The following is a 24,579-nucleotide window of genomic DNA, read 5'->3' as shown; positions in this document are numbered from 1 at the left end:
ACAGATAAAAGATGAGGGAAGAGACAGGAATCAATTTGGGGGAATAAGGGGAGGAAGGCGAGAACAAGAATCAGGAGAATAAAGAGGGGACAAAAAGGGAATTTAAATCCTTTCATGAAGGACTTTTCATTGGATAGCTCCATTCTTCTATCACCCCCTGTGAATTACTGAGCTTACCTACTGCTAGTGTTCTAGCAGTAGGGACTCTCTATCAAATCTGGTTTTGGCAGATATTACACACACACACACACACACACACACACACACACACACACACACATAGTTAAAGTTATAATTACATAGTTATATAGGGTACTCCAAAATTCTTAGTATGGTTTTAAGGCCTAATAGCATAAAACTGCCTAAGATTTTTGGGACATCCTGGGGAACAGTAAAAGCTAGCATTTACAGGGCACTTTAAGGTTTGCAAAGCACTTTATAAACAGTATCTCATACAAGACTCAAAACAAACCTGAAAGGTAGGTGCTATTATTATAATTTTACAGTTGTAGAAACTGAGGCAGACAGTGACTTGCCCAGGATCACATAGCTAGTAAGTGTCTGATGCCAGATTTGAATTCAGTACTTCCTGAATCCAGGTCTAGCATTTGACCCACTGTACCACCTCCACTTAAGCCTCAAGTTCTTGTTCAGCCATTCCCACTTCCTGTGTGATGTCATAGATGGCATACTTCATTGCTTTGAGTCTCAGTTTCCTCATCTGTAAAATGAGGGATTTAAGCTAGATAATTTCATTGGTTCATTCTAGCTTCAAATTCTATTATCTAATCTATGGAGTGTTTGATAAAGTGGGAAATATAAATTACATAGGAAAAACTCCTTATTTAATGAAAACTGCTAGTTATAGTAGAGAGCAATTTAGCAGAAATTAGGCTTAGACTAACACCTTATATCATACTCTACCATACATTCTAAATGGAAATGCAAACTTAACATTAAAAAGAAGACGATAATAAAATTAAAAGAGAAACAGATAGTATGCCTGTCATAGCTGTGGGTAGGAGATGTATTCTTAACCAACTAGAGATAGAGACAACCCCCAAAAATAAAATAGATAACTTGATTATATGAAACTGAAAATCTTCTGCACAGACAACATTAATGTATCCAAGATAAGAAAGAAAGCAATAGAATGGGAAAAAAATCTTTGCATAAAATTTCTCTGATATAGCTTTGGTATCTAAGATATAGAAACAATTAATAATAATTATTATTATTACTACATGCATATAGCTAATAGCCATTCCTCAATAGATAAGTAATCAAAGGATATAAACAAACAATTCTCAAAAAAAAGAACTGCAAAGTATTCATAACCACATGAAAAAACCCTCCAAATCACTAATAATGAAAAATTCAAATTTTTTAAAATGTGAGATTTCACCTCACATCCTGCAAGTTGGCAAAAGTGACCAACAATTACAATAGCCAATGTTTTGTTTTCAGACTTTTTCAACATATCAATATCAATTGTGATTTTTTTCTCTCAAAAAATATTATTTGTCATATGCAATGACTTTCTAGGAGAGAAAGAATGAGGGATATTTGGAATAACTATTGTGATGCAAGAAACTTAAAATATCAACAAAAACATTTTTAAAAAATCCATGTTGGGGGGATTATAGTATGACCGACATACTAACACATTGTTGGTGGAGCTGTGAAATGATACAAACATTTTGGAAAGCAATTTGATATTATGCAAATAAAATGACCAAAACGTTAATACCTTTTGAACTATAGACTGCTTTGCACTTAAACCTCAAGGAAGCCATTGATAAGAAGAAAGTTACCATATACACCAAAGTACTGATAGTAGTACATTTTGTAGTAGCAAAGAATTGTAAACAAAGTAGATGTGCATTGACTGAGGAATGGCTAAATAAATGCGGTATGTGAATATTCATTCATTTGTTCAAGGAACATTTATTAAGTGATTACTACATGCCAGGCAGTGTGCTGAGTGCCATGGATCCAAAAAGAGGCAAAAGACAATCTCTACCCTTAAGGCATTTACAATCTAATGGGGGAGACAACATGCAAACAAACAAAGCAAGCTATGTACAGGATAAATAGGAAATCATTAAGAAAGCACTGGAATTAAGAATAGTTGGCTTCCTATAGATGATGGGATTTAAGCTGGGACTTACAGGAAGCCAGGGAAGCCAGCAGTAGTCCAAGTGGAGGAGGGAGAGCATTCCAGGCACGGTGGACCATCAGAGAAAATGCCAGGAGCTGAGATTTTGTTTATAGAAGAGCCAGGAGGCCAATGTCACTGGATAGAAGACTATGTGCAGGGAAGCAAGGTGTAAGAAGAAGGGAAAGGTAGGAGGGGGCTGGATTATGAAGGGCTCTGAATGTAATGAACATTAGTGTGCTGGAAGAAATTATGTGTGTGATGAATACAGAGAAGCACAGAAAGATCTCCACTAACTAATGCAGAGCAAAGTAAGCAGAACCAAGAAAACGATACAGACAGTGACTATTTCAATCCATGGAAACCTGGATTGTAGCCCCAGGTCTACCATTATCTCATTTTGTGACCCGGGCCAAGTACCTTTCCTATCTCTGGGACTCAGCTTCCTCTTCCATAAAACAGGAATTATTATCTTTCCCGTCCCATTTACCAAATAAGACACTCTGGACAAAGTTACAAGTATCCTACAAGTGGGACTATAATAAATGAGCAACTGGGAGTTACTGGGCAGGAAATCATCAAGTCCTGTTCTTTCCAATTCTCCCGTTTCCCTCAACCCCAAGCACTTACTGGCAGGAGGCACGGACGTCTGTGAAGATCCTGAGGAGGAATTCACATGTCTGGCCTGGCTCAAAGGTGGTGGGGATGATGACATACCGGCCCTCTTTCTGTTCAGTCCGCAGGAAGACACTGCGTGAATTGATATAGATGGAACCCGCTGCCTTCTCCTGTATAGTATGCATGCGGTACTTTCGATTTGACTCCACCTGTAGAGACAACCGTGTCTGAAACTCTTTCCCACTCCAGGGTCTACCCCAGACCCTAGCTTCCCATATCACCAACTCCTGCTCCCACATTCCTCCCTAAAGTGGCCCAATGGGACAGAATTTGGACCCTTAATCCATTGGCAACCTTAGGATCCTTAGAATCTTATAACTAGTAGTGACCTAAGAACATCCAAAACCACAAAAAAAGTTTGAGAACGTCAGAGCTAGAAGCGACTGCAGAACATAGAACGGAAAAACGAAGGGCTTTAAAACACAGAATGTGGAATGGAGCTTACAACCACAGGTGCGCTGGTAATTAACAACCATTTCTCTGGGGGAAGGTGAGTGGACAGAAGGAAAGTATATGAATGACACACTTTTGAGTTTAATTTAATTAAGTTGAATCTGCATGATTAACATTTTCTCCATCACTTTATAAGTCTAGACAATCAACAGAACAATCAGTCAGGCCCTGGTTTGTAGTTTGCTGATTTTTGAGGTGTAAATATTCACCCTGAAAATTTCCCAATTGGGCAGAGCCAATACGAGCTAGCCGCAGCACACCCCTCCCTACAACATCAAAAAGGAGGACTGGGAAGGGCTACTGGGACACAGAACACAGGACGCCAGAGACAGAAAGGGTCTTAGAACCCAGAACCCAGAACGTTAGATGTGGAAGGCAATTTAGCCCACTAAAGATCCAAACTGAAGGGGGCTTCAGAGGTCATTTAGCGGAACTTCATCTGCCACACGAGGAAAAGGCAGCCAGACAGGTGGAAGATGACCCAGTTTATGCTATTGTCTCTTGACTCCTAGATCAGTGATCTTGCGACTGATACATCACCTCTGTCTACATCATGACTCAAGGGTTCTCGGTTGGATGACACAGATCAGAAGGGACAGATGGGTACAAGAGATAGAACTCAAGGAAAACCAACAGGAGCTTGCAATTGACTGGATGGAAGGAGTAAGGGAAAGGAAATATCTGAAGGTGAGAAAAATATAACAAACCCCATTTACATAACAGTTGTTAATGTTTAGCAAAGTGCTTTCCCCACAACTACCCTGTAAGGGAGGGAGGTTAGGCAGTGGTTGCCATATTACAGATGAGGAGACTGAGCTTGACAGAGACTAAGTAACTAGGCCAGGGATTCTTAACCTGGGGTCTGTGAACTTCGGGTTTTTAAAAAATATTTTGATAACTATTTTTTTTGGGTGGGGGGGTGGGGCTTTGTCTCCCCAGCACTTAGCACAGTGCCTGGTACACAGCAAGTGCTCCATAAATGTTACTTGTTATCATGACTGCTGTCATTTTTATTCAAAGGTATTAAGCACCTACAAGGTAACCAGGCACTGTGCTAAGTGCTATAGTTTTACATAAATGTTAGTCATTGTTATTACTATGTATCAGAGGTTATTAAGCACCCACAAGGTACCAAGCACTGCACTAAGTGCTACATCATACTAAGAGCTAGATAAATGATAGCTATTGTTATTATTTATTAAGCACCCACAATGTCCCAAGTACTGTGCCAAATGCTTTACAATTATTGTCCATTTGGTCCTCACAACAACCCTGGGAGGTAGGTGCTATTATTATCATCCCTATTTGGCACATGAGGAAACTGAGGCAGACAGAAAGCTAGGTGACTTGCCCAGGGTCACACAGCTAGTAAGTGTCTAAAGCCAGATTTGAATTCATCTTCCTGACTCTAGGCCTAATGCTCTGCCCACTATACCTCCTGCCTATGTAACAGATACATTTAAAAACACGTTTCTGAGAAGGGGTCCATGGGTTTCAGCAGCCGGACTGCCAAAGTAAGCCATGACAAAGAAAGGGAAAGAGTCCCTGCATGTCTAGCCTGTGGTCATGCTATCAGATGGCTGAGGTTCTGAGTCACTGAGGAGCTTCTGGTGCCATTAATATAAATAGGGAAATTTGAAAGAGATGCAGGTTTGAGGGGAGTAGGCAGGTGAGGAGGGCATAACAAAAAAATAGAAAAATAATTCCTGATATGATAATATGGTCAAGGTTAGCAAAGTGTTTTACATGCATTATCTCACTGATCTCCACAACAATACTGGAAGAGGGAGGATACAGATAGTACAGGTTATACCAAAAATCATAGTATGGTTTGGAATGAAAATCACACTAAGACTCTGGGCACAACCCCATGTTGTAGTTCTTTTACAAATGAAGACACTAAAGGTTAGGCTGCACAGCTAAGAAAGGTTGTATGATGTATAAAAATTCAACAGACTTAGTTTCTAGGCAATTAATCATTTTATTAATTATGGCTAGTGAATACTTAATAAAAAGACTAGTCATTTAGCTGTCTCTCATGAACGAAAGACAGATCATGGCGGCCTATTGATGCTTATATGCCCTTGGAAGAGTGGGTGTTCCTGACAGATGGCAATCAACTCTGACTGGTTAATAATTAATGAGAAGAATTAATATTATAATGAGAAGTGGAGCTATTACAATGAGGGGTGGGGGAGGTGACTTTATGTCACTCTTGCTCCCAGAACACACCCAGCCCCAGGCAATCTAGACAAAGTATCTACCCCACTACCTTTTGATCAGATTTAAACTTTCCCAGTTGAGTGGGGTCTGAACAAGATTGAGGAGAAAGTCAATCCAATCTCATTATCAGCCCTATTTTTCAGGGGCTGATTTGACCAAGTAGAGAATGAGGAAATAGGAAGAGAGAAATAATCATTCTTCTAAGCTGGAGGCAGAATTTGAACCCAGGTCTCTACTGAATTTATGTGGAGGCACAGTATATGCTGCCTAATATATGCTAACAATAATGTTGATGATGATAACATTCGTGTAGCACTTTAAGGTTCAAAGAATCTCTTATTGACATTATCTTATTTGATCTTTACGACAACTCTGTGAAGGAGGCAGTAAAAGCAGTATTATCTCTCATTTTACAAATGAAAAAACTGAGGTTCTGAGAGATAAAAATACTGCTTGATCAAGGTCACAGGGCCAGGATCCAAACCCCAGGGCTTCTAGGGCTAAGCTAGGGTCTCTTTCCACTCTACCACACTGAGTCAGCCAGATGAGGAGCAGTAAAATGCAGTCTGACTTGTCAAACCAAGAGACAAGAGGCAGGTCCGCCAGCCTTGAGAAAATCCCCAAAGATGCATCCATACTTGGCCACGAGCTCTGGGAAACATGGCAGCAGCATGACACTGGGGTTGGGTGAGGTGCTCTCTCCTGACCTCCAATGATGAGCTCAAGCCCAGGGGCATCCTGATGCTCAAGGCTCAGAAACGTGCATCTCGGCCCTTCCCTTGGGGAAGGCCAGGGAACTACTGTGGAGGTCACTGTCGAAGCGCCTCACAGAAAGGGACTAGCTGCCAGCTGACAAACCTCGATGCCAAGGAGAAACAGGGACTCATTCTTATGACAGAATCACAGGACTCAGCAGAGGAAGAGACTGGAGCTCATCCAGTTCAACCTGCTTATTTCACAAAGGAGGAAACTGAGGTCCAGAGAAATGAGTTAATTTTGCGTGAGATCCCATGGGCATCCAGTCGTATATAGCATAGATTCAAACCTAGAACCTTGGAACCTGAATCCAGTGCTCTTACAACCCAACTCAATGCAAGCCCAGAAATAAGCCAGGCTGTCGACTCCAAAAGCCAGGAGTGAGCAGGCGTCCAATTCTGTGGGATTTAAGCACAGCTCAACAGCCTGAACTTCAGACTGCCCCAGGCCACCATCCTCACCTTCCCAAGGACAGAGAAGGGAGCCGCTCATGGTCCCTGAGAATCCTGTATCTTACAAGTAGGGGGGAGCCTCCCCACTAGGGGAACAGGGCCTGCCTCTGGACCCTGGCTTACCTTGTAGATGTCAAAGCCAATGGCCAGGTTCTCAGCTTTGCCCTGCCTGCGGGTGGTCCGCCTTGTTTTCTGCTGCAGACAGATAAGCACTTCATCCCCTGGTTTCTTCACATTGAACACATACTGGGAACAAGAAGAAAAGGAGAACAGGGCTTCAGGTTCATGGAAGAAGGACCAGAGCACTGAAGAGCTGGCATATACCACAGAGATGGTCTAGTTCAACTCCATCTCATTGAACAAACAAGGAGTGGAAGTGACTTGCCCAAGGCACTAAGTGATGGAGCCAAGATTCAAATTTGGGCCCTTAACTCCAAATACAAGGTTTTTTCCATTATATCAGTCTCAAAATCATGTTATCTGGGGACCCAAGATGGTATGTCTAGAAAGACAAATAGTCAGTAGGGGGACAGAACAAGTAATGACAACAACAGTAACAACTCAGCACCAGCCCTGTGATTTCATTGATGTAGCAAAATCTCAGATCAGGAAAACCTATCTACTAATACTAATGCCTTGTCTGAAACTTGAGCTCTCAGAAACTTCACCAGAGCGCCTGTGTAGAGTCCCACCGAAATCAGGGAGATAACGATGATGACTGATATTTAAACAGCCCTTAAGAAGTTTGTAAAGCACTTTACAAACACTGTTTCATGTGGTCCTCACCACAACCCTGTGAGGTAGGTATGATTGCCCCCATTTTAAAGATGAGGAAGTTAAGGCTGAAGGATGTCAAGTGGTCTGCCCATAGTCAGACAGTTACAAAGGTACACTGAGAAACGTTCCTGATACAGAAGTTCATGGACTCTTAGAACATGAGAGCTGCGAAGGACCTTAGAGACTGCCAAGTCCATTCTCCTTATTTCATAGATGAGCTTCCGTCACCCAAGGAGAAGGTGGAGGACCATTCGTCAGGCATCTTGTAAGTGGGATTCCTGCTTAACTGGAGGCTAGACTAGTTGTTTGTGGAACCACTTTTAGCTCTGAGAGTCTGTGATTCCATGAAGGAGATAGATCTCTGGAGATGGGGAGGGAGGGAGAGATAGAGAGAGAGAGAGATGCAGAGAGAGAGAGATACAGAGAGAAAAAAGAGAGAGAAAATAGAAGGAGAGAGAGGAGAGACTGAGACAAAGAAATAAAGAGAGAGGGAGGGAGGGAAAGAGAGAAGGAATGAGAGAGATGGAAAGAGAGAAACAGGTAGAGACAGAGAGAAAATAGAAGAAAACAGAGAAAGGAGAGACTGAGACAGAGAAACAGAGAAAGTGGGTGGGAGGGAAGGAAGAAGAGAGAAAGAAAAAGAGAGAGGGAGAGAGACAGGAGATAGAGAGGAGAGACTGAGACAAAGAAACAGAGAGAGAGGGAGGGAGGGAAGAAGAGAGGGAGTGAGGGAGAGAAATGGAGAGAGAAACAGAGGCAAAAATAGAAAGAGACAGAAGCAGATAAAAAGGAGACTGAGAGAGAATGAAAGAGAAGGAGAAAGGGAGGGATGAAGAGAGAGAGAGATACAGACAGAAAGAGGAAGAGAGACAGGGAGAGAGGGAGAGAGGGAGAGAGAGAGAGAGAGAGAGAGAGAGAGAGAGAGAGAGAGAGAGAGAGAGAGAGAGAGAGAGAGAGAGAGAGAAGCTAGGGTATGAGAGTTGCAGGATTGTAGGTAAGGACATAGGGAAGGGTTTGACTATGTTAGGGTTGGGGAAGTCAAAGTTGTGGGGGGGAAGTAGGCCAAATGCTTTTGTGGTAAGGACTGAGCTGTAGGTGTTAAATTATAGTCATGATGATATCCACTAGCCCTACCCTCCGACCCTGGTGTCTTAAAGCAGGAGTATCAAACTCAAATAGAAACAGTCTCTGTGGCTCCAAATTGACCTAGAAACCCACAAATTAAAATATTTGTTTTGCATTATAAGTTTATTTGCTTTGTTGAACACCTCCCAATTACATTTCAATCTTGCCCAGCCCTCACTGCAGAGCCGGGTAGTGGATCTGTCTGTCAAGTCTCACGAGGCTGGAATGGTTTTGAGTTGTGAGTATGATGGGTGGCTATTGTCCAAGAACCAGCCTACCTGAGTTTAAAGCAGCATATCACCAGGTTGATCTGCAGAAGGACAAATCTATTGGCTATGGTAACTGTCAATAACAATCTACGAAATTATAAAAGAGTATTATTGCGGAGTGTCAGACTCATGAAAGATCCCTCAAGTCCTGAAAGAAAGTGACAGAGCCTTTTGGTGTGCTGAGTATTTTCCTCCCTAGAATCCTGTCGGACAGGTCGTGCTAACTGCTAGAAGCCCCATTTTAGAGATGAGGAAACTGAGGCCCAGGGAGAGAAGGTCACACAGCCAATAAACACTAGCGCTGAGACACGTGCCAAAGAAATTCTGAGCTCTTTGCGCTTCATCATGCTTCCCTCCTATATTTCACAAAGGCAGAAACTGAAGCACAGAGATGTAAGGTAGGTTGCCCAAGATTTTACCGTTCTGTAGCAAAGCTGGAATATGAACTCAGATGTCTTAATTCTTCATTGAGTGTTGTACCATGCTGCCTCTTTACCCTTTTCTCACCCTTTCCACCCCCTCCCTCAAGGGTATAGGGGGCATGTCTTGTATATATAGGGTGTCCCCAAAATCTTAGTTTAGAACTACACTAAGACTTTTGGGACACCCAGTATATTTGGGACAGAAGGTAAAGAGTGCCTGGAAAGGGAAGAGGGAGGATACAGAGGCAGGGCATGTGTGTGGATCCTCACTCTTAGCTCACCTGGGGGTTCTGGAAGAAGGTCTCCTTGTGGTTGATACAGCCCCCAGTGCGGTTCTTCAGAGGATTCTCATCATACTTCCATTCCCCTTTAATCTTCGCCTCCTCCCAGGTCTTGTGGATGCTCAGGTAGGATGTGTTGATGACGAGACACTTGATGAGGTCCGTGAAATATCGGCAGAGGTCTTCAAATGTCATCCTGGGCAAAGGGGTTATAGTGAGGGATGTGCTAGCCAGCATGCCACAGAGGGGGAGGAGATCCTCCCAATCTGGAAAGACTCTTCTAATTCCGATTGCACTAAAATCAGGGATTTGATGGGACACAGAAGAAGGAACTCCAGCCTGAGATTCCTGAGGATCCCAGTTCTGGCGATCCTAGGGTTATCAGAGTAGAACTTAAGATAAATCACTTTCCTTTCCTGGATCTCAGTTTTTTTGACTTACAAAAATAAGGAGAAAAAAAAAACTGAGAAAAAACCTCAGTCATTGCTCAGGCTGCGTCTGATGTCTTCCTGAAACATACTTCTTCATCGTCTCTTGGAAGCCCCGGATCCTCCTTCAAAACCCAACTGAAAGGCCATCTCCTATAAGAAGCCTCTTCTGATCTCTTCGGCTGCTATGGTCTCCCCTACCATTCCTGCCACCCAATGACCTTGTATTTCTTCATATACATTTTCTATCTATTTATTTGGACATATTTCTGGTCCTGATAGAATGTAAGCTCGTTGAGGTCAGGAAATGTTTCATTTTTATCTCTATATCCTCAGAACTTAGCACATTATCTAGAATATTGCCTGCCATAAAGTGGGGCTTCTTAAACTTAAACTCATGACCCACAGTTTAAGAAGCGCTGCCACAGAGCATGTACTTAATGAATGTTTATTGACTAATTAATTGAATGTGGTAGAATGAAAAGGACAATGGCCTTGGAGTTAAGAAACAGGTTTGAATCTGGTTCCACCACTTATAAGCTGTGTGGCCTTGGGTAAGTCCCTTCTCTTAAGGACGAACTTAATAAGTGCTTATTCATGGATAGGTTGATCATGTGAGGGTAAGGACCTTCCTCAGAGGATCAACCTATCCATGAAGAAGCACTTATTAAGTTCACCCTTTACCAGACAGGCACTGTGCTAAACAGTGCTAGGAATACAAAGAAAGGTAACACATGTAAAGTGCTTTATAGAAATTTCAAAGTGCTTCAGAAATGGCGAACTTGTGATTGTAACTTAATGGATGTGGAAGCATCCAAGAAAAGTTTTATGAGTAGAAAAGAAAATTATCCTCTTGAGGGAGCTCTCACATTTACATTGAAAGACATTTGCTGAATGCCTTGGTGGAGAAACCCGGTCCTAGAGAAGGGAAAGGACTCCTTGAAGGTCACACAATGAGCTTGTGGAAGAGCCAGGACTACAAGCTAGCTCTTTCTTGACTCCTCAGTTCCATAGTATTTCCAGTACCCTGGGCCATCCTGTCTTTCCAGAACTCACTTGGCCTTAGCTGAATCTCTCCCTGTGCTCAGGTCTCAACATCTCCTGGCCGTGTCTTCCCATGTGTAACACTTACCAGAATTCTCCATCATCCTTCACGGTCACACCTAGCTTCTCCCTCTCGCTTTTGCTTACTTTCTGCCATTCCTCTGACCTGTGAGATATGGAGGAAATCAGGGTAGGGGTGGAGAGAATCAGTTAGAGAAAGAGACACCAGATTTCATGTCCCTCAAATTACCTGATCAGATATTCTTGGGTATTACACTTACTCGTGTGTGTGTGTGTGTGTGTGTGTGTGTGTGTGTGTGTGTGTGTGTGTGTGTGTGTCCTATCCCTTTGCTAGACCATCAGCTCTGTTGTGGGAAAGTAGATGCCCTACCTCAATTTGGTTCTGTTTTAGCTCTAAGCACAGGCCTATAGATAATGAATGCATGAATGAAATAGGACAAAAGATGATGAGTTCTTTGTTTTTGTTTTTTTAAACTGGACCTAAGATTTCATTGATATAGAGAGGCCCAGGGAGGAAATTCTTCTACCAATGAAGCAGGGTATCTACTTTTCAACTGACAGTCAAGTCAACAAACATCTGTTAAAGTCAATAAGCATTTATTAAGCACTTACTATGTGCCAGGCATTGTGCTAAATGCAGAGCTACAAAGAAGGGTAAAAAAGTAATCCCTACTTACTAGCTGTGTGACCCTGGGCAAATCATTTAACTCCGATTGCCTCACCAAAAAAAAAAAAAAGCAATCCCTGCTCTCAAGGAACTCGTAGTCTAATGGAGGAGACAACATACAAATAACTGTGAACAGACAAGATTGATCTAGAATAAATTGGATATAATCTCAGAAGGAAAGCATTGGCATTAAGGGGGATTAGGAAAGGCTTCCTGTAGAAGGTGGGATTTTTGCTGGCACTTAAAGAGAGGGAAGGTAGGAATTAGAGAAGAGGAGGAAAAGCATTACAGGTATGCGGGATAGCCAGTGAAAATGTCTGCAGTTGGGAGATGGAAAAGGAAATGGGAAAATGTCTGCAGTTGGGAGATGGAAAAGGAAATGGGAAAATGTCTGCAGTTGGGAGATGGAAAAGGAAATGGGAAAATGTCTGCAGTTGGGAGATGGAGTATTGTATTAGAGGAAAAATAAGGAGGCCAGTGTCACTCAATCACAAAGTATGTGGAGGGGGTGGTGGTGAAGTATGAGAAGTATGAGAAAGATAAGAAGAAGCCAGGTTATAAAGGGATTTAAAAGGAATCAGGAGATACTGGAGTTCACTGAGTGTGTGTGTGGGGGGGGGAATGTCAGGGTGACATGTTCAGACCTGTGCTTTAGGAAGGTCATTTTGATGGCTGTGTGGAGGATGGGCTAGAATGAGGAGAGAGGAGGCAAAGAGACCAACCAGCAGGCTATTTCAATAGTCCAGGTATAAGGTGATAAAAGACTACATAGGAGTGGTGGCAGGGTCAGAGGAGAGAAGAGGGTATATACAAGATATGTTATATACAGCAGACATAAGATAGACTAGACAGGACTTGTCGAGAAAGAGAGAGAGGGGGAGAGAGAGAGAGACAGAGAAAGAGAGAGAGAAAGGAAGAGTCGAGGAAGACACCTAGGTTTTGAGCTTGGGTGATGGGGGGTGGTACCCCAGACAATAGTAAGATGGGAGGGTTTAGGAGTGGGGGGAAAGATGAGTTCCATTTTGGACATGTTGAGATTAAGCCTAGAGCATTAAGAAGTTAAGTGACTTGCCCAAAATTGTTCAGTGAATATGCGTCAGAGGCAGGACCTGAATACAAGTAATTTTGACTTTGAGGTACCCTACCCACTATGTTATACAGCCAGGGTTATACAAAGCTTATTGTTAATTTTTCAGTGTAATATTTACACCTCCTAAATTGGCCAATGCTACAAATCAAGGCTTGATTTATTATTGTTATTTATAAATTATTGTCTAGACTTTAAAAGGTGATGGAGAAAATATTGATAATGCAGATTAAACTTGAAAGTATGCTATGTGTAAATCCTCCCCCCAAGAGCTCATTGTAAACATTTCCCAGCACCTCCCTGTATAAGAGCCTCTCATAACAGGAAGAATAAATGTCAATATCTCGGGCAGGGTGTCAAGGCAACAATGTATGCAGCAGTAAGAGCAGAATCTGGTACAAATCAGTCTTGCATAATACCACCTGTCTCTCGAGGTAAAATGAGTAATCATTTGTTCTACACAAGCCAAAGAAAACACCAGCCTAATTACTTTCTCTATCAGTGTGACCAGAGTTGGAAAGTTGAGTGTTCCCAGTTCTGAGTGCTGAGGTCTCTCCCTCCCTGATCTGTGGGTCCCCAAGCGCAGACTCGCTGTGTAGTTGGACATCACGTAGCTTGTTCATTCAGTCAACCAAGCAGATGTAGTGGAAAGAACACTTGTATCTAAAGTAAGAAGGCTGCCCAGTCTCAAGTCTAAACTCTGCAACTTACTAGCCATATGAGGTTGGAATGAAGCTTGCCTCATTGGTAAAATTGGGATAATACTTGTTCATCTGCACCTCATAGAGATATTGTGAGAAAGTGTAATGGAAATATTTAGACCCTATTTATTACTATCATTCATTCACTCAATCAGTAAATATTTCCTGAGTAGTTAATGAACATGGTGCCATCTTCAGAGGGGAGAAAGGACAATGACACTCCAAAGCCTCAGGTCAAACATTGTTACATTTCTTACACAAATAACTAATTTCCAAAAAAAAATCAAGGTAGAAGGGAAATTTACACAATATAAGTGTCTGTTACTTAACAAATAATAATCTCATTAAAATAGATTTCCCCCCACAGCTACAGTATAACATAAACATTTGCATTTTATTAAACAACAATCATCTTAAAATAGCCCTTTTAAAAAAAGTTAAAAATTTTAAAACTTAGCTGTTTTGTACCAGGGACTCAGGTTAGGCTCAAGGCTCTTAAGACCAGTCAGGGTCACTGTTCATTCTAAGGTCAAGGCTTACTCTGGGGGTACTCAATTCTAGGGTTAGGATCAAGGAGTTTGGTCTGGTCTGTCCTCTAACTTTAGCCTAATTAGCATCAACTTATGATCATGGTCAAACTGGCCCCAATCTAGGCTACACATGGCATGAAAAGTATTTGGACAAATATCCCAATTTCTTTCTCCTGGCAAAAACAACAGTTCCTTCCAGTGCCTGACCTCAGCACAGAGAAATGAACTCTCTTTTTTTTCCTTTCCCTCCTCTGCTCTTCCATTTCTAAGGTTAATCACTGCCCTTGCAAACGCTATCCAACGTGAAGTACTCACGTGTCACTCCAGGGACCATTCCATTCCTTCTCTCCCCAGGGATTTCGCAACCGAATCATATCTAGCTTCTCCGACTTGAAGTAGGCCATCAGACCATGGCCCAGACGGATCTTTCTCACATCCGTGATGGCATAGGCATGACCCTTCACCAGTCCACAATCCAGGCGGGTCTCCATGTCAGATTCTGACATCGCCTAAGTATCATGGGAAACATCAGAGCGGAGGGAGAAATCATCAGGAGGGTGATCAACTCTCTCTCCTCCACCACCAAAGATGAAAGAGTGGGGGAAAACACTGAATTTAGAGTCAAATCACCTGGAACTAAATCTAGGTTCTGTTACTTGCTATGGACTGTGATCTTAGGCAAGTCATATTTTCTCTCTGCACCTCAGTTTACCCATTTATAAAATGAGGGGGTTGAACTAGATGACCCCTACTTACTTCTAGCTCTAAATCCTATAATATCCCTCAGTACTGTCCTGAGCAAAATATAATGACTGATACATGGATAGCTCTTTAAGGCTTTCAAAGGCTTTTCATTATCTTATACAATCCTCATATGAGTTTTATGAAATAGACACTGCAGATATTATCTTCATTTTACAGGTGAGGACACTGAGGGTCAAAAAGGAAAAGAGATTTTTTTTTTCCCAAGTGCACACAACTAGTAAATTAAAGACTTAAACCCAGGACATCAAATTCAATTCTCTTTAGCACCCTCTCAAGGTCCCATGTCCACCCCCCCCAAAACACACACACACACACACACACACCCCTCCAATGGCTCAGAAATCCAGATAATGGAATGTGGGCCTTGGCCTCCCTGGGTGACATATTGAGTCCCAACATTCATATTAACTCCTCATGAAAACTATGTGGGAGGCTGTCCCTAGTGCACACTCTGACTCAGGCCTCCAAGGGGTTGGTGGTAGGTTCAGAGCTCAGTTTAAGTCTAAGGTATGGTTTGAGCTATGAGTCTGCTCACCTTAATAGATGCACTGATGAGCCCCCCACGAGAGTGAACCTTCAGCACTCGCTCAAATAGCTGGTTCCGTAATGTCTCATCGTTGGCATAATCTTCAATTGTCAGGTCGATGGGCTCTGTGATGCCCCCTGTGAAATCCACCAGGGCATCTGCGGTATTGCCCCCATCTAAAGCCTCGTAACATCCTATCAGCCTAATATAAAGGCAGGAAATAAGGAGAGAAAGGGCTACAGTCATTCCTTCCAAGGTATATAAACTATGGACCCTAAGTTTTATGATGTCTTACTTTCGTCATCTATAAAATGGGGATAATAATTCCAGCCTCTCTCCCTCACAGGTTTGTTGTGAGAATCCACTGAAATCACAGATGTTTTGTAATCATCAAAATCCTATAGAAATGTAAGGTATTATTATTATTATTATTATTAATCTTTATTTCCCCCTATGTCTACAAATCTTTTACTGGATCCCCATAATAACTTTGAGAAATAGAAGGGGTAGGTATTATCAGCTACCTTTTAGAGAAGAGGGAAAAGGCTTAACTAAGGAAAGGACCTGCCAGAAGTCACAAAGAAAAGTCCTTGGAATTAAGATCCAGGGCTCTGTTCACCCTACCAAGACTGCTCCCTGCCTCTGTGCTCAGAGCACCCCGCCTTTGGTGTGTTATTTCCTTAGGGGCCTGGATCATGTTCTGGTAGTCCCTGAGCTATGAAGCTCAGCATTTTCATTTTTTCCCATATTAAAAATCCAGAAAACACCCTCAAGAGGTCATCAGACCCAGAGGAGTCCTGATTTTAGGAGCATGATCCCTCTGTCTACTGGTATATGCCCTAATCAGATGGTCAAACCCCATATGTGCTACTGGATTAAGTTCTGGGAGCCTCATTTTAGGAGGAATTTTGACAAAATAGAGAGATAGCATGGGACAGTGGAGAGAGGGCTGACCTTGGAGTCAGGAAGATGTGGGTTTAAATATAGGCCTCACAGATACTGGCTATGTGACCCCAGGCAAGTCATTGAACATCTCCAGGGTTCCAGGTGACCCTTTAAGACTCTAAGTTATAGATGAGTCATTGATGTGCCTCTAGGATTTTTGCGGATTTTTTGTTTTTTATACAGAAAAGCACATGTCAAGAAAGAAAGAAGGAAGAAAGGAAGGAAGGAAGAAAAGGAAAGAAGAAAGGAAGAGAAAAAGAGATAAAAAAGGAAGAAAGACAAAGAAAGAGAAAGAAGCCAGACAGAAAGAAAAGGAAGAAAGGAGAAAGGAAGATAAAAAAATAAAGAAGGAGAAAGAAAGGAAGGGAGGGAGGGAAGAAGAAAATTAGATAAAAAGAAAGAGAAGGAAGAAAGACAAAGAGAAAGAAGAAAGACAAAGAGAAGGAGAGAAAGAAAGCAAAGAAGGAGGGAAGGAGGGAAGGAAGGAAGGAAGGAAGGAAGGAAGGAAGGAAGGAAGGAAGGAAGGAAGGAAGGAAGGAAGGAAGATAAGGGAGAGGGGAAAAAAGGGACAAACTGGGTCCATACCTAAAGGAAGATGTCCAGGATGGGGAGAAGAGACTAGGCCAACTACACACAAGCTGAAAGCACTAAGGATATTTATCTTGGAAAAGTTTCTGAGGCAGGTGTGATGGTGCACATCTCTAATTCCTGCTCTCACAGGGTCTGAGGCTGGGGGAATCTCTTGAAAATAGGAGTTCTGAGCTATAGTAAAGTTAAAGCCTATCAGTGGTCTGCACTAAGTCTGGTACCAATATGCAGAGCCCCTGAGAAGCTGAGATAAGTTAAGTGACTTGCCCAGGGTCACATAGCTAGTATGCTTCTAAGGCAGGATTTAAATCTAAATTCAACACTTTATATACTGCATCAACTGGTTGCCTGATCTCCCAGAGTTCTCCTTCCAAGATGTTTCAGAAGAAGAAAAGGGGACATTGGAAGGAATTAGTCCTCCCCGGGGAGCACATCTCAGAGAGGAAGAATTCTGAGTGATCCCTAGAAGGTCTCGGACATTCATCAGCAAAGGCCACATGCAAGGGCAGATGAGAAGGCAAAAGGACTGAGGATCTGTGTGCCCAAAGCTAAACCCAGTACTTTCCCCTCTTGGACAGCAGAGATATATCCACTTCATCCAGGTATTTCTAAACATCTACCTGCTGTCTACTCCCCAGGGCCAAATGTGTTATGGATGCTATGGAACCACTGTCCGAGGAGCTAATCAGGTGTTAGAAACACCCAGTACTGTTATCTAATGAGAGGAGAAGGAAAGAGAAGGCCAATTCTCATCTTCCTCCCCACAGCTCAGGTCATGTGACTGTTTCAATGGAGGGAGCAGAATGTAATGAAAAGAGCACTGGATTCTGAGTGTGAAGATTTGGATTGGGGTCCCAGCTCCGCTACTTACTCAGGGTCTCACCTTGCACACATTTCTTTACCTCTGAATCTTCATTTTCTCATAAGTAAAATGAAGAAATTGAACTAGATGAGTTCTAAAGTTCCTCAAGCTGGGACATTCTCTGTTCCAAGGCCCTTCCCAGCTGTGACATTCTCTATTCTAAGGCCCTTCCTGGCTCTGACATTCTCTGTTCTAAGATCCCTCCTGGCTCTGACATTCTATGTTCTAAGGCCCCTTCCAATATTCTGTGCTCTAAGGGTCCTCTTGAAATACTGTAATTCTATTACCATTTGTTAAGTACCTACTGTGTGCAAGGCACTGTGCTAGGCCATGGGAGTGCCAAGATCATTTATCATGCACGGACTTTGATCGACAGTGGAACGCAGAAACAAGACTCAATCCCCATTCTCAAGGTTCCTTATGAATACATTCAGGCTGTTGGAAAAACTATAAAATTTAACAGGCTACATGTCAAGAGGGAGAGTTTGGGTCCCATAATTAGACAGCTAATATGTTTTACTTTTCTAATTTTAACCTTCTCACTTACCTGTTTTCTAATCATGTGGTACCAAAATCCCTCTTCCCTGCTACAAAATCCCTTGCCTGGCCCCCTGTCTCTACAGCTGCCCCAGCACAGGGGAACGTACTTGGCATAAGCTTTCTCAATCAGAGCACACCAGAACTCATTCTTAACATTGGAATGGCAGTAGATGAGCTGGTTGTAGATGGTAGGCAGCCGGTCATCGATGACCACATCAACCCATTCTCCAAAGCGCCAAAAATGGAAATGGAACATGCCCGTATAGCTCGAAGGATTATCAGGGTTCCATTCCTGCTCCTTCCAGTTGGGGATGACCTAGAGATAGACAAGAGACAATCCTCTTAGTAATAATTATTATAAAATAAAAATGTCTACAGAAGTTGAAGGTTTACAGAAAACTTTTTTCAATGCCATCCTAAGAGAAGCAAGATTTATTACTCCTATTTGTAGATGAAGAAACAGAAAACTCACCAAGGAGAAATGACTTGCCCAAGGTGATAAAGTGAATTAGAAACAAAGGTAGGTATAAACCCAGGTCCTTTAACCCCATGAGCTACAAGTTATAAGGAGGCAGATTTCAGCTTCCTATTAGCAAAAACAATTAGAGCTTCTGAATGGAATGAGTTGTGTAACCAGGAAGTGAATCCCCCATCATTAGAAGTCCAATTCAATCCAAAAAGCATTTCTTAAGTGCCCACCATGTATGAGACATTGTACTAGGTACTAGAAATACAAAGACAAGAGAAAAATAGTCACTGCCCTCAAGGAGCTTACATTCTGCTGGCAGAAGTCAAGTAGATTGTGGATGACCTTTTACTGAAGATGATATAGAGGATAATACTGGTTGTTAAGGTGGAAATCGGACCAGATGACTCACCTTCCACCTCTGAGACTCTATGAATGGAACAGGTCTTGTACATCAGAGGTGTCATACCTGACCCCAAAACTCCTCATGTGAAGAAATCAAAATTAAAATGTAATTGTGAGGAGAAAAATCTGGAACTATGCTCAAAGGGCTATAAAATTATGTATACTCTTTTACGCAACAATAGCACTACCAGATCTGTATCCCAAAGAGATTTAAAAAGGGGGGGGGGACCTACCTGAACAAGAATATTTTCAGTAGCTTTATTTGTGGTGGCAAAGAACTGAAAATCAAGGGGATGCCCATCAACTGGAGAGTGGATGAACAAGTTGTAATATATGATTGTCACTGAATACTATTGTGCTATAAGAAATGACAAGGGGGATGGTTTCAGAAAAATCTGGGAAGACTTACATGAACTGATGCAAAGAAAAGTGAACAGAACCAGGAAATCATTGTACACACTAACAGCAATATTATAATGATGATCAACTGTGAAAGACTTAGCTAATCTCATCAAGACAATGACAGAAGACAATTCCAAAGGGACCCATAATGAAAAATGCTATCCACTCATGAAGTTGGAATACAGACTGAAGCATACTTTATTTTTTATTTTATTTTCTAGCTTTTTATTTTTATCCTTTTTTGTTGGAAATATGGCTAATATGGAAATATGTTTTGCATTACTTTGCATGTACAATTGATATCTTAACAAAAATGTAACTGGGAAATATTTAACAAAATAAAAATACAATACAATATAGATAATGTTAATTTGTGTTTTCTAAGTCAATATGCAGCCTGCAGGGATCCATTTCTATTTGGGTTGGATACCATTGGAATAGAAGCCTCTGCTTTCTTTCCTCAAGCCTGGTGCTGGGGTTTCAGGGAGGAGATGGCATGAGATAGTGGGAGGGTACCACCAGGAATCTGGGATGTGGCTGTGCCAGAAGGGAAGGGACCCAGTGGAAAAGCCAGATGCTAATCTTGTCTACCAGTCTGTTTGTGTGCACAGCAATCCATGATACAGTAGAAAGAGTGTAAGGCTTGAAGTCAAAGAGCTTGGTTTGAATCCTGGCTCCACAACTTATGAGCTGTGTGACATCAGGAAAATCACCTAACTTCTCTGGGCCTCAGGGTTCTCTACTGTAAAACCAGGACTGGACTACTGGACTACTGGACTACTATGTGCCAGGACTGGAGTCAGGAAGACCTGAGTCCAAATCCAGCCTCAGACAGTCACCAGCTGTACGCCCCTGGGCAAGTCACTCAACCCTGTTTGCCTCAGTTTCCCCACCTGTAAAATGGGGATGATAATAGCACCTACCTCCCAGGGCTGTTGTGAGGATCAAACGAAATAATATTTGTAAAGTGCTTCGCACAGTGTCTGGCATGTGGAGGTACTATATAAATGCTCCTTCCCTTTTCTCACTACAACCATATAAAACAGAAAGAACAACAGACACAAAATAACCAAAAAGGAATGTGTGAAATCACAAAGAAAAAGTGTGGCCAGAAAGACACAAGAAGGCTCACTGTAGTCACTCCTTGGCTGAGATGGGCTCCACGAATGGGGACTTTTATTTTTATTTTCAGACTGTTTCAAATGTATTGATCAATTTTGCTCATTTTTTTCTTTAATAATATTCTTTGTTATATGGGAAAGTGAAGGATATTGGGAGAAATTTTGGTGATATCAATACACAAAAGAAATCAAAACCAATTTATTTTAGAAAAAGTTATGATTGCACATGCATAATCTATATCAGATTGTTTACCATCTTGGGAAGGGAAAGGAGGGAGGAAGAAAAATTTAGAACTCAAAATCTTATAAACACGAATGTTGAAACTGTCTTTAAAAAATAAAATACAGGGGCAGCTAGGTAGCACAGTAGATAGAGCTTCAGCCTTGGAGTCAAAAGGACCTGAGTTCAAATCCGGCCTCAGACACATAACACTTACTAGCTGTGGGACCCTGGGCAAGTCACTTAACCCCACTGCCTCATCAAAAACAAAACACTATTTAAAAAAAAAAGTTACTGCAGTACAGAGGGCTGAGGACTGGAAGAAAAGAAGGAGAGCTGGGGCTGAATCCTGCCTTAACTCCTTAGTGGCTATGTGAACCATGGAGATTTCCTTCAGCTCCCCAGACTTCAGTTCTCTCTTCTGTAAAATGGGGATGAAAGGCAGCACAGTGCAGTAGACAGAGAGCTGCCTCCGCAGACATTTTAGAGATGAAGATATTCAATCCCTGGGAAGGCAAGTGACTGGCTCAAAGTCACACAGGTGCAGAAGTGGCAGAGCTGGGAGATAAACCCAGGTCTTTTGACTATGGACCCAAGACTGTGCCAAGGGCCCATAACTAGGCAGGAGCAGAGCAGTGATTTGAATGCAGGCCCTGGCTCCATATCCAGGGCTCTTCCCAATTGCCTCAGAGCCACTGTTATTCTCTAGTTCTGAGACTTCCTTCAGGACCTAGTGAGGGTCATTAGCAGCTAACAAGGCTCTGCGTGAAGCCTGGTAAGTACCAGAGAAGCCAATTAAGGAGTCGCCAGGGCCTCATGATGAGAGGGGTGAACAGGGAGCCATGGGAGCTCCGCCGGTCCTAATCCTCAGTCGGGCTCACGATTCTTGGCGATCAGGTACAGAGCAGCTCCTCAGGGAAGAGGGCTGGGCTGGGGGGAGCAAGAGGGAAGAGGATCCTGCCCAAGCTCTCCTCACCAGCTTCATGTTTCCCAGGGAGCTAGGTGCTGCAGCGGATACAGCATGAGGCCCAGAGTCAGGAAGACCCAAGTTCAAATCTGGCCTCAGACACTTCCTAGGAAGTCACGTTAGCCTCTGTTTAACTCCGTTTCCTCAATTGTAAAATGAGGGCAATAAAAGTACCTACCTCCCAGGGCTGTTGTGAGGATCAAAGAAAATCATATTTGTAAAGTGCTTAGCACAGTGCTTGGAACATAATAGTAACTGTTGCTGTTCAGTTTCAGTCCTGTCCAACTCTTTATGACCCCATGTGGGGTTTTCTTGGAAAGCATACTGGCATGGTTTGCCATTTCCTTCTCTAGCTCATTTTACAGATGAGGAAACTGAGGCAAACAAGGTTAAGTGACTTGCCCAGGGTCACACAGCTAGTAAGTGTCTGAGGCTAGATTTGAATTCAGGTTTTCTTGAGTCCAGGGCCTGGCACTCTATCCGCTGTGCCACTTAGCTGCCTGGCACATAAATATTAGCTATTTTTTATTATTAGTAGGCTTCTCAGAGCTACATGGAGGTATCTTCAGGCTACTTTGGGCCTCATATATCCTCCCTTTAACCAAGATGTGAGCAGGAGTATGGACTTAGAAGGAAGGGAGTATGGTCACAGGAGGTAGCAATTAGTAGGAGACTATGGATATGGAATGTTGCATACACTATCAGACTTGTGAACTGTATCTATAGGTTTTTGTCTAAATTTTTTTTTCCTTTGTTATAGGGGAAAGCTCAGAGGAGACTGTTGTATTTGTATAAGTGGGTTTATGAGTCTCTGTTTATAAACTCGTGTGTATGTGTTAGAGACAACATATTTGTATATGCATGTACAGAATGTATATAATAATACATCAAATATGTCCAGGAGCTATGTTTGCTTAGTGTAGGAACTACCACCACCAATGCAAACAGAGACCTATCTGTAAGTCAGTCACTGCAGAGAGGACAAAATGACTAGCCCAGAGTCCCATAGCTAGTATCCACGGTTGGATTTTGAACCCAAGTCCTCCTGGCTCTAAATCTAGCACTTTTTCCACTAAGCTATGCTGTCTCTCCACACCCTGGAGCAATAGAACACTTTAGATTTACAAAGTGCTTTCCTTACTGAACAACACTGTGAGGCAGAGGACAAACATGTCTCCCCATTTTACAGGTTTAGAAACTGGGGTTCTAAAAACCAATGACTTGCCAAGATGCAGCCTGGTACAGTGGAAGGGCACTGACTCTGAAGTCAGAAGATCTAGATTCAAATCCTGCCTCTGATTTTACTCCCCGCATGACTTTGGGGATGTTCCTTAACCTCTTTGAACCTCAGTTTCCTCATCTGTAAAACAAAACAAAAATTGGATTAGCCTTCAAGGTTTTTTGCAGACCTAGGTTTATGATTTCAATTAGGAAATATCCATTCTAGGACATTTAAATACAGGTCTCCTAAACAAGTCTACTGTGCTATCCACCATATCAAGCTGACTTTTATATACATATGAGTGTATGTGTTCATTTAATAGACATTTACGTAGTACTATCTGTGCATAGAGCCTTGTGCTATGAGTGGGGAGAGATCTGAAGTTTAGACAAGACACTGCTCATTTTTCTGGAGTTCACGGTTTAGTAGCAAAATGGTGCAAATACAGAGCCATGATACAAGTTTGAATACAATCAGTGCACAAGAAGAGAGACAGTCTTATGAGATAATTTGAAAAAAGAGAGTTGATTTTCAGCTGAGGGAAGCGAGAAAGGCTTCACGGATGAAGTGACATATGATCTGAGCTATGGGGGACTTTGACAGGTGGAGATGTGGATGGAATGCATTCTAGGCCTATGTAAATCAATCAATTAATAGATTTATTAAGTGTCTACTATGTGCCAGGCATTGGGATAAAGAATGAAACAATCCCTGCTTTCAAGGAGATGAGAGAAGGATGAGATTAGGGAGCCTGTGATCAATCCAGTTTGGGCACAGACTGCAGGAATGGAAGCAGGGCTAGACAAAGCTGAAAGGACAGATGATGTAGGGCAGCCAATGCCAGATTCAGCAGGTTGGCTTTTGTTTAGGAGGCAATAGGCTACTGATGATTTTCTTTAGGGGAGAGAGAGAGGTGAGAGAAAAAAAATTACTAGCTAATTTTTTAAAAAGCAAAATAAAATAAAAATGATGTATAAAAAAAATGAGTGGTATAGCATCTGTGTAGCCATGTAAGGAGGCACCCCCTGCACTTCAGACATCATGCTCATACTCTTCCCACAGGAACCTAGACTTGGCCCCTAATATACTGGGCTCTCAGAAAAGACCTTTTTCCTTTATCTTACCCAAAACCAGACTTACATGTCATTTCCCAGGTATCTCCATACCATGCCACCAGATATATACCCCCAACCTCCTTTCTAATTCCCTTTATATGTTGTATTCCCCTATTAGAATGTAAGCTTCTTGAGGGCAAGAACTATCTTTCTTGCTTATATTTATATTCCCAGTACTTCATAAATCCCTAATCAGTGTTCTTTCTTTCTATCCATCCATCTATCTATCTATCTATCTATCTATCTATCTATCTATCTATCTATCAGGCTAGGATCGGCAAGGGGCCAGCCCAAAGGGGTGATGACTGGCCGGATCAGATAAGATGCTTCTAGAAGTTCCCTCTACCTCTGAAAGTCTGAGTC

General features: G+C 42.2%; 1 protein-coding gene across 1 annotated transcript in view; it reads right to left on the bottom strand.

The window, feature by feature from the left end:
* The window catches only part of CAPN5 (calpain 5), a 160,626-nt gene that overhangs the window by 9,326 nt on the left and 126,721 nt on the right, over positions 1 to 24,579 (bottom strand). The window contains 7 exon segments of the mRNA XM_078156930.1: positions 2,789 to 2,985; positions 6,844 to 6,966; positions 9,595 to 9,790; positions 11,155 to 11,232; positions 14,388 to 14,581; positions 15,373 to 15,565; positions 18,406 to 18,614. Coding sequence (XP_078013056.1) covers positions 2,789 to 2,985; positions 6,844 to 6,966; positions 9,595 to 9,790; positions 11,155 to 11,232; positions 14,388 to 14,581; positions 15,373 to 15,565; positions 18,406 to 18,614 — 1,190 coding nt within the window.

Source organism: Phascolarctos cinereus, unplaced genomic scaffold (genome assembly GCF_003287225.1).
Source record: "Phascolarctos cinereus isolate Bilbo 61053 unplaced genomic scaffold, phaCin_HiC Scaffold_726;HRSCAF=1367, whole genome shotgun sequence".
Classification (NCBI taxonomy): Eukaryota; Metazoa; Chordata; class Mammalia; order Diprotodontia; family Phascolarctidae; genus Phascolarctos; species Phascolarctos cinereus.
The sequence above is the reverse complement of the archived record's forward strand: the minus strand, read 5'-3'. Positions and strand labels throughout refer to the sequence as shown.